The 14704-nt window shown below is 39.8% G+C and overlaps 1 protein-coding gene across 2 annotated transcripts in view; it reads left to right on the top strand.

Moving 5' to 3' along the window:
- Positions 1-14704, top strand: part of RPS6KA2 (ribosomal protein S6 kinase A2) — a 224036-nt gene that overhangs the window by 174339 nt on the left and 34993 nt on the right. For both annotated transcript variants that reach the window (XM_035539012.2, XM_035539011.2), the window contains exons 11-12: positions 2509-2573; positions 11006-11108. In XM_035539012.2, the coding sequence (XP_035394905.1) occupies positions 2509-2573; positions 11006-11108 (168 nt within the window). The remainder of the gene's footprint in view (positions 1-2508; positions 2574-11005; positions 11109-14704) is intronic.

Below are 14704 nucleotides of genomic sequence, written 5' to 3'. Positions count from 1 at the left end.
AGCAGCGGGGTAGGAAGCAGAGCAGAGAAGACTGAATGCATCAGCAGTTATCCTCAGCCTAAGGAATGCTACCAGTAATGTAGAGTGTCTGTAGCATTTATCCTAGTCCTTTGAAATCGGTTTGGCACTTGGGTTTCATCCTCATTTAGTAAAGAACATCCACTGCACATTACAAAGTTTCCAATCACCACCACTGAACACAAGACATTTTTCACAGATATTTCTTCTCTGAAGAGTTATTTAATGTGATTCTTTTCAGAGTAGCTGTGCTGGTTTCATTTTTTCTGTTGGCATTGCTGAAATTAGAATGAATCTTTCAGGGGTATCTAGTACAGACTTTAGACTGTGCATGGAAAAACTATGCTAAGAAAGAAATAAAACAAGTCTTATTGCTATCTAAGTCTTAGTATTTTCTTGTCCAATACCTAGAAGTCATAAACAACTATCTTGGGAAGAGCAAGAATAGGGTAAGCATATGTGATACTTTACACAAATTCTCTCCCAGTCTCCACCTGCTTTAAGGTCAAACAAGGGTTTTCCTGAACCTCTTGTGGTTTGTCAATGAAGTAATCTTTAGCAGATTTCTTTTCGACATACTTTTTTGGTCTTCCCCGGAACCTATATAAGTATTTTGCCTCCGTGTCCTCTTTTTCAAGTAATTCCACACATCACATAACTGGTTGCTATCTGAAGAAGGACCTCCAGATTGCTCTGAACCTGATTCCTATTAGCATCATTTACTGACATAAATTCTCACACAGAAAAAGATGTGGAATGTTTAATCCCTAACTCTCCTCCCCCTCCCTTTCCAAATAATCATGACTTTTCAGATCTCTGTCATATACCCTCCTCAGTCATCTATTTCCAGGTCATACCCTTTGTTGTTGCACTTCTCTGATTTTTCCTAGCTCTAAAAGATACACCCTTTTCTAGGTGAGGGAATTAACTACATTCCACATTAACACTGCAGGTGTATAACAGATTTATACAGCTACGTAATGATGTTCTCTCTTCTGTCCTCTTTTCTCTCTCTAAGATTTCATTTCACGGTGTGTTTTCCTAGAACTGTCCATTATAACCCAAAGACCTCACTCCCGCCTGAGGAGGAGGGTCACCTCAGAGCACATAATATTGTATACCAAGCTAGGATGTTTATCCTCATGTGCATCTCTTACGTTTGTCTATACTATAAGATTACCAGGATGGGGAAGTAATCAGACCAGCATTACTTGTGAGTTATTATGCAGCAGGCATGACATAATCCGGTATGTTATGTTCACAAAGTGTTTGCTTTTCATATCCATTCATCAGTGAACGTTAAGCAGACTGTAGGAAGCTGTTCCTGATCAGTGCATTTTGGCAAACATCAGTAATGTCTTGTACACAAGGAGAGCGGATGTCACATTTTACAAAAGCTTGAGTTGACAAGACCTTTCTAAACTGCTTGTAACGCTGATCCTCAGGAAGTACAACTATTGCATTTAAAAAGCTGAGTCCTCTGAGGTGCCTTTTGCAAGATGCTTATTAATCCTGAGTCCTTTTGGGAATCGAGGGTGTTAAGCATCCTTGTAAAGAAGTGCTGGGTACCTTTCAGGAACTGGTTCCAAATTTGCAATGTGAAGCCTTTGCTTCCAGATGTTATTTCTCCTTCTGAAAAAATGAAAACTGCTATTAATAAAGTCAGATCAACTCCTCCAAAATGGAACGCTAAGTCATTTCTGACAGTTGTTTAATTATTACTGAGCACCTGTTAGTTTTTGCAATGGCATTGAAGCATATAAATTCAACTAAGGGAAGAAAAAAAAAGCAATCTTTTTAGATTAGATTCATTACCAGATCTCAGAGGAGTTTCCTTAAATTTCCAATAGAGTAATGTAAGAGAAGTTTAACAGTACTACCAGTGAAGGAAAGATACCAGTGAGAGTGATAATTTTGGTACTCGTGCAAATTTGAAGATGGTGTTTGAGAAGGGGGAACCTAAAAACCTGACTTGCCTGAAATCATTTGGAGCCTTTTGATATTTTGAGTCTGAAATTAGTAATGTGTTTTTTCCTGCCTGCGGAGAAGGGGTGATTAAAGAAGGTTTGCTAATCAGTGCAGGCAGGGGATCTCCTGTTGGTGGCAAGAGGCAGCAGTAGCCTTGCTGGAGCTTTGGGACATTTTGGGGTCCCTCCTGGCCTTGCTGGTGCCTATGCTCTGTTGCAGCTGAAATCCCATGTCTCATCTGAAGCCTGAAGAGAGCAGCCTTGACACCAGCCTCACTTAAAGAAAAAGAAAAAACCTTCAGCCCTCAAATATCTATTAATGAGGTGCCATTGTCTGTATTTATGGTTGTTTGTATGGTTGTGGCAGTTGTACTGTTCAGGCTTTCTTGAATAGAAGAAAATTTTAGATGGTGATTCTGGCTTGTCAGAAGAAAAGAAGGATGGGGAGGAAAGCTGGAGAAGAGGTGTCATGTAGCACTTTACTAAGCATGACTTTATTTTGATTCTTTCATTTTCTTGTCAGGTGCTGGATTCGATGGAGTGGAAGAAATTAAACGTCACCCTTTCTTTGTTACTATAGACTGGAATGTAAGTGGAGCAGCATTTTAATTTTTTAATTTTTCTTAGCTAAATTTTTGAAGACTATCTGCCATGTTTAGAAAAGAGATTAAGTGATCTCTAACGTAGAAGAACCAGGACCTAGAGCCTTTTAAGTGGGTACCTACGTCTCTGGCATACATATAAACATTTGTTCTCATACCCCAAAATGAAAGAAATAGAAATCTGTTTTCTGCAATTGTCAGTTTTCTCTGACTGCTTCTCTCTGTTCTGTCTGATGGGCTGGCTAATCACAGTACTACCTGAGGCTATTTGCAGTGTTCTGCAGAGTAATTTCCACATTCAACTCTAATAAACATGATGCAGTGATTGTGGGAGCTGGATCGGAGTGAAAACGATCAGTTTTAAATAAAGGAATTCCTGTAATATTTCATGTTTCAATTGCAAAGGAACACAGAGCCAAAGGGCTGAGTTTGAAAAAGATACTCCAAAGGGAAGCTTTCTGATGCTTTAGGTCCCTCCATCCTTCTGCTTTTATGTTCCATACTGAAATACTTGTCCCTTCTCGTTAGCTCTGGCAAGCTGGACTAAATGCTAGTTTTATTCTTCCCAACGTCAGGGACTTCCAGGATTTCTTTTCTCTCTTGAAACTATTCAGAGTAGCCCCAGGTCCACTATTGCACATATCTGCCCATGTAGCTCCTAGAAGCCCCAAGACTTCCAGGTTCACCCTTCACTGAAACACAGCATGGTGCCACTGGGACTGGCTGGTGTTGTAAGTCCTCTAACAAAGCAGCTTTGTTGGCCCCTTCTAAGTGACTGTAGGACAGGATCTGGCTCTTCCGTTGTGATGGGTTCAACAGAAAAGTACAACACAGGTGGATTTTCAGAACAGTGATTTTACATCACTGGGTATACAAGTCAGCCAGCCAGAACAGGAAATAGCAACTCCTTTTACAAGTGGTTGATGTTTCATTAAGGTGAGTCTTTAATTTAACATCGGCACTCAAAACTGGAACAGCAAACATTTTATCAAGTATAACATGGTTCTAATAAGACATGTCAGACATGATTCATATAGTGGTAAACAAGGATTTATTTTATTGCTATCAGCTACAGCTCATAAAGCTGGCAGTAGAGTTTAGCTAAGTACTTGATTCAGACTTGCAACAGGTTAAACCTCACTTTTTCAGTATCATATTTGTTCAAATTGGTATTTTTTGACAAACTTGGAGGCAAACAATGTTTGTTCTCTATCTGGGCATCTGCCAATGCGTCAGGGCTCCTGTTTTCCACATCCACTAGAATTTTCTAGTTTAATTTTGTCTGACCTATGTTATGGTGTTGTTACATCTTTTTAATATTTGATCTGAATTCTCTCCTGAATGCCAATGTAACAGGTCACTGTTCTTGCTAATGCAATTGTTACCATAAATTCTAGTAAAACAGTATGAATCTGTCCCACAGCCATTCTCAAAACACTGCCCAGGGCTTTACAATAAAGCTAATACCTCTGTGAAAGCACATTTTGTGGTGCCCAAGTGGCCTTTAAAAGGCACACAGAATCATTTATTTTGGAAAAACTCATGAATCTACTTTGGACTGCATGTTGAAGAGTTGGCATGACTCATAAGCATGCTACAAGATGATCAATGAAAGTGGAGTTTGAGAATTTTCTTTATGGTCCCAATGATTTTTAGTCCCATTATATATGTTCTGGAGTCTAGATTTTTTTTTTTTTTTGCCTTCTGCTTCTTAGTAATCATAAGATACCGTTTAAAGACTTTACATTTACAAAAATATTAAGGGGCATGTTGCATCAGCTTTAAGGGTATTTTTAAAAATAGTCAACCCTGCAGATATATTATTATTATTGTTGTTATTATTGTCTGTGTTCCTCTGATATTTCCATGGTCCTCAGCTTTGCAATTAAATAAATACAGGTTAGGTGCATAAATCTTAATTCAGCTGGGAGCACTGAAAAGGTGACAGGGTTTCTCCTTTTCTATTTGCTTGTGGAGCAGCTCAGTAACTCATCATGGAGAAAAGAGGCTCTGCATCTTGAAAACATGTTCAGCAAGGTCCATTGTATAGTCCCTCATCATTTGAAAAAGTTCTTGTGGAGACATTAGGGAAATATATACCATGAAGAGAGTAGGTGTGCTTAAACGTGACTTGGAGCCAGAGATGGAGGTGTATTTAACCACCCTGTGATGAATTATCTAGCCCTGTAACTTCGCTGTAAAACGTAGCCATAAAGACTCATTTTAATCCAACATTATTGCACTCTCTTGGAGACAGATGGATCATTATTACACAGATCAGCTATCATCTTTATAATCTATTTCCTCATTCAATCCCGATTTCACTATCACTCATGGAGATCTTGTAAGGTTTATCTAGTTACAGCAGCAGTAGCATATGCATTTCAGAGAGGTGTGAGCCACCCCAACCTTGAGCTGAAGCCAGGACTTTGTGTTATGTTGATGATTCAACCAATTGTTAGCACATTCTCTGTGGAAGGAAGCAGAGCATGGTCAGAGAGAAAAAACGGATCATGCACAGGTGTTTAGTCCTGATCTCTCTGTTGTTGCAGGAAAAGAGTCCCCAGTGCCCTCATTTTGTTCTTCCATTGTGTATATAAAAATCAATAAACAACAACATTGATGAGGCAGGATATTAATGTTGACTTTTTTTATACTTTTGTAATATAAAGGCCTCAGTGAGCAAGGAGGCAAGCTCTCGTGGAGAGCTTAGCTACCTTGACAGGTATGATAGGACTGCTGCAATCGGCAGTGTAGGAACTTTCAGAGGCTGAAGTAAAATGATCCTCTATCAGAAATCCCTTTATCGTGAAGGGTCAGAATGGGTTATTGTCTTCTAGAAACCTGATGCAAAAGAGGTCTTTTTTTTAAGCAAACTTTTTCCTACAATAGGAGTGACATGGTAACCAGGAACAGAGTACCAAGCTGCTTCATCTCAGTTTAAAAAAAGAGTTTCAAAAAAGAAATGAGAGCTAGTTGCTTGTTTCCAAGTTATGTGTGATGTCTAGACATCATGGTGATGAAATCATTAGAATTGCAGACAGAAATGTATAAATCAGATCTTCATCTACTGTCAGAGCTGTTCCCTTGGGTTTTGGATTCAGGCTTGGTTATTGTCTCTATCACTGAAATGTTTACCTGTTGAGGCAGTCATTTCCCACTTTTTTCCCATCTCTCACTGTCTTCAAACAGACACAACCAGACACAGTGTCTGGTTCAGATGAAGGCAGTGAATGCAGTGGAAATGACATACAGTGTGAAGAGTATTGTTATGATGCTGCAGATGCTCATGCCAAGTACAGCAGAAACAATAGGTACAAGCCTGGAAAACATGAATGTGGCTAGAGAAAACCATCCTCCTCCAGTCCTTTCCCACAATATCTTTGCTCCATTCCCTTACTCTGGGGTGCTGCCTTTCAGTCCAGATGTAGTTTGTGTTTTGTAGGTAGCACTAAATGAGCTGGGGACAGTCTAATATAGAGTATTTATGCCAAAATTTAAACTGTCATGAGCTAATCTCTGTATGAGTCTTGTTTTCACGGCTATTGTCACCCAGTAACAAAACCCTAAGTCCTCACTTTGCAGGGTCAAAAATAGACGAAGGTTTCTGCAAATATCAGTCTTACTGCTCTAAGGCATTTAGTATGTGATGCAAACTGGATAGATACTGTGTTAAACGAATGAACTGTCTTTCATGATCAAGGCTGTGATTCCCGAGAAGATTAGGTGCACAGCTCCTTCCAAGTTTTACCTGCTTACTACATATGTACCCCTTTCCTCCCTAAGACAAGCAGGCCCCAATTGGGTTGACCTCAGATAATTTCAGTCAGTGGATCTTAGAAAGCACAGCCTGGCTCTTGGTATTTGTACTTCTGTTTCTTCTTTCCAGGTCATGCTTAAAGAATTTCTGGCTTTTCTCTGAAAATAAAAAATGAATTCTGTTTTTGCAGACTGCGGGCAGAGGACTGGGACTAAAGCAGTGGTTTTTATTTAGATGACAGGCTAAATTGGAACTGGAGCAACTGACATCCTAGAAAATGAACTGTCAAATACAGCTGGGAAGGAGTGAGAAGAAAGCGGACACGAGTTCTACTTCCTCCAATATTAATCAGAGATCAAACTGATCTGGAATTGTGAATTATTTAATTGCAGATTTTGCAAACAGCAAAAGTTGATCCCAAGGTCTGAATTCTGCTAGCTTCTCTATCATTTGTAGGCAATAACATTGTGCCATTAATCTAGAAGAGGACAAACATTTTAGGAGGTAGTTTATCCTTTTGTCTGCTTATTAGGTTTTCCGTGACAGGTGTATGTATCAAGGGAGTTTATTCTCACACTATGAATGCGTCACTGTGGAGGGTAGCATCTTTCAGTTTCTGGAAGGTGTCTAAGTAGTAATTCAATTTTCATTAAAGAAACCATTGAGGAAATGACTAAATAGATTTCGACTAAATTAAACTTTTTTATTGTTATTATTTATTTATATTTTTTTTAATGGGGGGTGGGGGTGGTTTTTATTGTTTTGGGGGTTTTGACATTTTCCAGGCACGTATACAGGCATTTGTTTCTATGGATTTTTCAGGACGGCATTTTTTTAAAGATAATGGTAAATTAACTGCTTATAAATAGCAAGGGACAGACACATGTCCAGCATTTGGTTACCAGTCTCCTTGGTGTATTACCTGTATTCCCAGCTGATGAAGTGTGTTCAGATGAAGCTCATATCCAGGATCTGGCAACATTGAGACCTAGAAGAAAATTAGTTATTTTGAATTTTTTTTTCTTTACCCACAAATCAGAAAGGATGTTGAAATATCGTGTTTTATTGTGGGTTGCAAGGTTCTGAAGATAAATTCAATTTGAAAGATTTTTTTACTCCTGTATTTTACATATTCACATGTTGACTTAGCAAAAGAGAAACGTTTCAGTTCACATTGCTTCAGCATTTGCTGAGCTGCCAGAGTGCCACGTGGAGATTGCAACCCATGTTCTTGTCTGTGGTCCCTGCTCTGAGCCTGGCCTGTGGGCTGCAGTACATTTCCCTTGATGCACACTTACAAATGGTCCCAAAGGGGACTGTGAGAGTTCAGCCAGAAAGCACAGCATGAGAGTCCTGTCAGAGAGGTGTAGGTGACTCAGAGGAGTCACAGTGCACATAAAGGAAGGAGGATGTTATTTTACTGTCCAGCTAAACTGAAATTACAGTGGCACCAAAAGCATGGTACCATGCCACTGTGCACACCAGCAGCCTCCTATCTCCATTTTTGCACTATCTCTGGTTCTTGTCCGATGCTGTGACGAAGAAGTTCAGCAAGCTATGCCAGTAGAAAGATAATTCTGTGAAAATCCTGGTACACATCAATGTCAAATGAATGCCAGTGCAGGCACAATGCAAGCAGAGAAAGCATGTGGGCTTTTGGCAGCAGCCAGACATTGGCTTAACCAAGCTACAATGAGAAACATCTTCAGAGCAGGAGGCACCCAATTCTGTCACAGATTGACACCAAACTGTTCAAAGATTTCAAGGTTAACTTGCTATGTCATTTGCCACTCTGGTTGGTTTATGTGGGAAGAGATTAATGTGGTCCATCAGCCCTGAATAATTTTGGGAGCATGGTAAGAGATAATAAGTTAATACATTTCATGTAAAATGAGAAATATTCTTGGAAAGTCCAGAAGGAGAAGATTTGTTCTCTGATCACATGGAAGACAATGGCTGTGATTCTTCCTGTTTTCTTAGGTCAGTTTCTGTCACATTGCATATTGGAGTAGACAAGATATGGGACATTTAAAGGAAGATGTGCTCTGCCTGTAGTAAGCCTTCACATTTAACTCTGCATTGTGGTTTAGTTTGCCTCAGAGAATTGGCTTTGGTTGTACTGGTTCTCTCAGGACAGTGCAGCAAGTGTGGGGTGGCAAAGCCCACAGATGATACTGCTCTGCTCTTTCTTGTTCCTCAATGACTTCATCTAGCTACCTGATTCAAGAGCCTGGGAAAAATGTTTTAGGCAGTTTACCTTTTGCTGTTCCTAATCGTCTGGTCAGAAACACCAGAAACAATTTTTATTGCAAGTAGAAAAGGAAATGGAAAAGGGTGTCGTCCAGTTTACACTCAGAGGAGGTTCCTTTCTCCCACACAAGAAACTTCTTTGTTTCCATCCCCTCCCAACAAGCGGATTTGTGATTACACATCTTTAGGTGTCTTGTGAGTCATGATGAACCTCAAATCCCTCCTTGGTAGTGTAGGATGTGGGTTAGGGATTCAAAACACAAATGTGGATCCAGCAGCACTTAAGAAACTGCAGATGGGGGATGCAGAATTGAGAGGCCAGGGAGAATATGGTTACAATAATCAAGAGCGAGTGCAGTTCACGAATGATGTACAGTTGTAAAACATTTTCCAATTTTTGGACCTCACAGGATGAGGGGTACGTTTAATTCCAAAAGGAAGCGTGTGTGTGACCATATTGCTTTCTGTAGTAAAAGGACTGCAGTTGTGAATTAAATAAAGGGAAGCTGGAAGCAAATAGCTTTCGCAAGGTGACTTCCTAGCAACAGAGAGACCCTCAGTAGGTGCTGAGTGCTCCTTTAAAGCTCTGTGCAGACAGAAAAACGTATATGTTAATTACTAGGTTGATACTTTTCAGTTGATGAGTGACACTTCCTGCTTAAGATTGCAACTGGCTTTTAATTATTTGGAAGACTGGCTTTCCATTGTGGCTCACTGCAATTATTCATCTCTTTTTCTCTCAGAAGATATGGAGCAGTTTTATGCAAGCAGGAACTTTTTTTATGGTGAAATGGCCATTAATTATTGCAGAGTCTTTTCCAGCCTCACCATTCCGCTTTTCCAAGGAATCATAATTCAGCCACAAACATCTGCTTTATGGTAATGCTAATTCTATGCTGTAGAATGTCCTGCCTCAAGAACCATTAATCTATGCAAAATGAAGTTTAAATTATGTTGATGTATATATATCTTAGGTTTGACCACTTGCTTTATATTATAGAAGTTAATTCACCACAAAAAAAAAAAAAAAGGCAGAGTTAAAAGACTCTTCCTGTATGCAAAGAACTGCACAAGCATGTATTAATCTCCATTAAATATTCTGAAAAGTCAGCTCATTATGAAGTTGTTTTAAGAGTTAACCTGAAAATACATATTGCAGGCAGTCATAAAATTGCTCTCTAGCAATTTCGTGACCTAAAAGTTTGAAAGAAATGTCATATTTTTTCTTAGACATGTTAATTATTGGGGGCTGTCTGTGGCAACTAATTCAGCTCTTTGAAATCTGAGAACAAAAGCATTGCTAGAAAGATAGCATAGCCTAGGGATGGAAATGTGGGGCAGGGAGTCAAATGTGAGCTCTGTCCCCCACGCTGCCATCAGCATGGTGTTCAGGTTTTGCCAGTTCAAGCAGAGATGATGCAATATTGCTGAAATCAATAGGACTCTTTCCATTAACCTCTGTAGGCTTCAGGTCAGATTCAGACATACTGAGCCTTGGTTTATTCATCTCCCAGAGTGCGTGCACGTGTGTGTGTATGAATGCTTGCAAAGGAGCACAGTGAAGCAATTTCTTAACCATTGCTAAGCTTGAGTAGAGAGGACAGAAAATCCCTGGTAATGAAGGCAGAGTATTGCCATGCATATATGGTGACTGTTACTTACATGCTCCCCTACGTGCCCCTCACTCACCTTGCAGTTCTTACCTGTTGTACACACTCCCCTCTTCCTCAGCTTTTTCCTTGTTTTTCCTCCTCTTCGCAAGCACATTTAGGCCTTTAACAGTGATTTCATACCCATCTGCAGTGCTTTCTTCCCACTGTGTTTTGATGGGAAATTCTTCTAATCCTCATCTGTAAACCATTTTACCAGATATGCCAAAAGAACAAGTTGCTTGTTTAGGTTGTGAGCTCCAAGCCTGTTGCTCAGCTCCATCTGGCAGAGCACCCAACATATTGCTCGTTCTTGACAAATAATAAATGCTAATAAATGCTAAAGCAGTCACCACTTCCTAGCGGTTCTTTGTGCTCGTTGTTGTTGCTCTGATGCTGAACTCACCCACGTGCAGTTTCTTGGTGCTACCATTGCATGTGCCAGCCCTGCCCATAAGATCAATGAATTTTCAGATGCCCCAGCCAGAATATTCTGTCAGTCCATGTTCAACCAGAAATATCTGTGTTTTTATTCCAGGTTCTAGTAAGTAAAAACTGCAGGGACCATCCAGGGCACAGATTTTAAGCCTACGAGTCAGGCAAGAGCCAGAGCTGTGGCTTTATCATCTTCTTTGTCAGTCTTGCAAGGATGGCACTGAGATGACAAAGAACATGATAAAAAAAGGGGAGCCTATATGTGGGTACTGAAGGTACAGAGTTTGTTGTTACGTTGCTGACTGTGGTCTGTTCTTCTTGTAGAAACTATACAGGAAAGAAATCAAGCCACCTTTCAAGCCTGCAGTGGGACGGCCAGAAGACACCTTTCATTTTGATCCAGAGTTCACATCTCGGACCCCCACAGGTTAGTGCAATGGCACATGGGTGACTGATCTTTTTAGTGATTCAGCCATCCTCTTCCTCCCTATTCCAACTGAGGCAAAAAGTCTTATCACCCATAGGATTGCTGGATTTTGCAATGTTCAGCAGGAAGCAAAGAGTGGTTTGCATTTCTAAGAAAAGAAGTTCATAAAACGTTTCACCAACTTCACATTACCACATTACCGTCTTCACATTGCAGATATTAATGTCTGCATTTTTACAGTAAAACTAATAGTTGATTTGCTATTTTATTTCTATTGTTGTTGCTTATGTTATCTGAATTTATCTGTTTTAAATTACCTCAACTGTTTTAAATTACCTCAATTTCAAAGAACCTTGAATCTCTGCAGGGTAGTATTTAAATACATATTCCATAGATGTTATCTTTAATTGTGAAATGACATAGACTGTGGACTGTTGGAAGTTAATACATGGTTAACAGTAATGGAGAATCACCAAGTTCTCAGATCAGTGGAGCTATGCCAAAAGGGAATTTGGTCTACAATATTTAGAAAATTCTTGCAGTGAAGATGTTGCTCTTATAATTTCAATTTTCTAACAAGTATATCACTTTTTGTGCAGTATATCTTGGTTGTTGCACAAAATATCAAAACAAGAATATTAGTAACCTCAGAAGGGTAATCCCAGTTATAACATTGCCTCTTGCTGGACATGGATTCTAGTCTTGGTTCCTAGGGTGTTTTGATTTGGGGTTGTGTTTTTTTATTTGTTTGTTTGTTTGGTGAGGATGTGCAGTCTTACACAAGCTATATAAAAAAAAAAAAAAAGAGGTTATACTCTGGTTATTTGGAAACAAGGCAAATATATTTCACACCTCTGATTTTAGCTTTAGTTCAGATCTCAGAGGACCCATATGCCCATTTCTCTAAAGTAATGAAGAGTGAAAGTTAGTTTGATCTTGAGAAAAGCGTAGGCTGCTTCCCTGGAAAGTCTCAGAGAAAAGCTAAGAGTTTGGATTGTTTTGGAAATTCACACGTCATCCATTGTGCTGCCATAAAAACCCTTGAACTTCATGCATGTGCTGATGTCCGGGATTATATTTTACACTGTATGTGTTCTTGCTATTGCCTCATTCAGTTTGGTATCTCATGCAAAACACTGACTGAGAAGGTTTGTCTTGAGGTGGGGGCTAGAGTAGGGGGATGGACTGCCATGGCTTCTGCTTCATGCTGTTATGAAAAGTGGCCTGAGAACTAAACCCTATAATTTCCAAATGGGTGTAATTGTGAGTTCCTGTACACTTCCAGAGCAATAGAAAAGCCCTTGCAGATTGGCAGCACATGTATATTACCAAGGAGAGGCACAGACACACAAAGTCTGTCTTTATGAATGAACTCTACTGCCTGGAGTGAGGTTTATGTCAAAGTTCTGGATCCAGTACCTTGCTAGTCTTGTAGTTTGCTCTATCACAGAAAGCTTTCTTTGGCCTGGAGGTTGAAACAGCTTTCTGCAAATTTCTAAGCTCTCCTCTGAGGATGCCAAAGATGCAGTTTCTGATATTGACAGTTCATCGATATGGGTATAGTTTCACATTAACTTTTCTCAGGGATTCATCTGAGTTGGAGGTGTTTTTTCTGGCCTCTGGTTTCTGAAGTCCACCTTTGTGGACCAACATTTCATTTATGTTGACTCAGCTATCTATACCTGAGCCTAACAGGAAGCAGGAAACTGAAGTGATCCAGGTTATAAGTGGTGATTTGAACCAGGATCAAATCAAGACATTGTGGTGATCCAACTTAGAGTTCAGTCCACAAATGGCTGTGCTATTTTAAGTGAAGGGGCAGTGTTCCGTAACCAGCAAGACATATTAGGCTGGCTTTACTGATGAGAAAAAGTATGTAAGGTTGCACCTCAGGTATCTAAATCTCCTCTTCTGCAAATAAGAAAATAATGTTTACTAACCCTAGTGAAGCATATTGATGTAAATTACTTAAGATTTATGAACCCTTTATAAATCATGTAATGTGAGATGCTCAAGTGGGACAAAGCATTATGGCTTTCACAGTTAGGAAGGTAACCATTATATGAGATTGGTGTTTGCACGTGGCTCTAATTCAGATATATGAAGTGATTCTGGATTTATTAAGACTGAAAATTATAGTTCCTAACTATCACAGTTAGTTAACATGATTTAAAAACAGTTTTGTATTTAACACTAGTGTTTTAACATTTAGTTCATATGATGGGCATATCAGTCAATGGTGATGAATATTTTATATTGAACACCAACTAATCAGTAGCTCTTTTACAGTGTTTGATAAAGAGATTAGCAGGAAATTATGAAGGAACAGTTATTTTAAATAAAGATGACCTAGCATTTGTGGTTTGGAGCTGGATCACAGCTTTTCTAAAAATCAGGAGTGTTCAGATCTTAAAATTCCTTTTTCAAAGCAAATATTTTTTCCCTTAATTAATCTCTCTTGGAAAATTGCTGTAGTATATTTGCCATTGTGAGAAGTACCCAGCGATGCAAGAGTTCTGGCGTGATTCATCCGTGTATTTGCAAGGGCAGTACGCATCAACACAGTGAGATAAACAAATAGCCTGCATCATTTTACCAAAAAACACACAGCTTTTTCACATGCTTTGGAGTGAGGTCAGACTTGCTGTGCTTATTTCTGACTCCGGTTAAAGCTGAGGAGACTTTGTAATGAGATGTAGAATTAGCTGCAGTCTCAGTCTTGTTTATTTCTGGGCAGATAATTTACTTTTACCATATTATGGCTTCAGAAGGACTAAACCTCATCATGGTAAATCACATGTTGCATTGGAGGAAATACAAAGGAGAGTGGAGAAAAGAACAACTAGAAGATGAGCAAATTTGCACAGCATATGTTTCAAAACACCCAGCCAGCTACCCATAAATGGTTTGTAGTGGTGCTCTTACTGCTTAAGGAAATGCCCAGGACAGAACATACACTGGGGAGAAAGATTTCTTCAAAGCATTTCAGAATTTTAAGTGAAGCGCACCTCTTCTCTTCTTACTTTGGTGGGATGTTTCTCTCAGTCAGCAGTGGCATAGATAAGAGGGACTGGTCTCTGGTTGTTTCATTCCAGAGGCAGAACAATTCAGGGCTCTTTGAACTTCAGACATTCCTCTGCTGAGGGGGGAGGTTAGTTAAAACACCCCCAGATAGTTTTTTCACCTGAGGACAAGCCAGCCAGCCTCTTCGCTAGAGTAGGTCCCAGCTCCTAAAGCTGCTCCAGAAAGACCCTCATGAGACTGCAAACCACCACTGCTGGAGCATCGGGCTTTTACACCTGCTTCACGTCCTTTCTCTTTTGCATTCTTCTCTCACACACACTACACTCTAGCTTTTGTAATTTCTGTAGTCAAAGTGTGCCACAAAGGACAGATAAAGCATCCCACAGCTTTTTTCCACTCCCTGAAGAGCTTCTGCTAAGCCAAAGGGGTGCACTGCCTAGAGTCATCCGTCTTCCCCTTGCCTCGCTGTCCTGTGCCTTCTCTCTCTGTGCATAGTCCTGGCACAGGCAGTGCTTCCTACCGGAAAGGACGGACACTGTGGAAAAAAAAAAAAAAAAACCTCTGTATCCAAG

This window comes from Cygnus atratus, chromosome 3 (genome assembly GCF_013377495.2).
Source record: "Cygnus atratus isolate AKBS03 ecotype Queensland, Australia chromosome 3, CAtr_DNAZoo_HiC_assembly, whole genome shotgun sequence".
Taxonomy (NCBI): Eukaryota; Metazoa; Chordata; class Aves; order Anseriformes; family Anatidae; genus Cygnus; species Cygnus atratus.
This window is presented reverse-complemented; position numbering and strand designations above follow the sequence as displayed.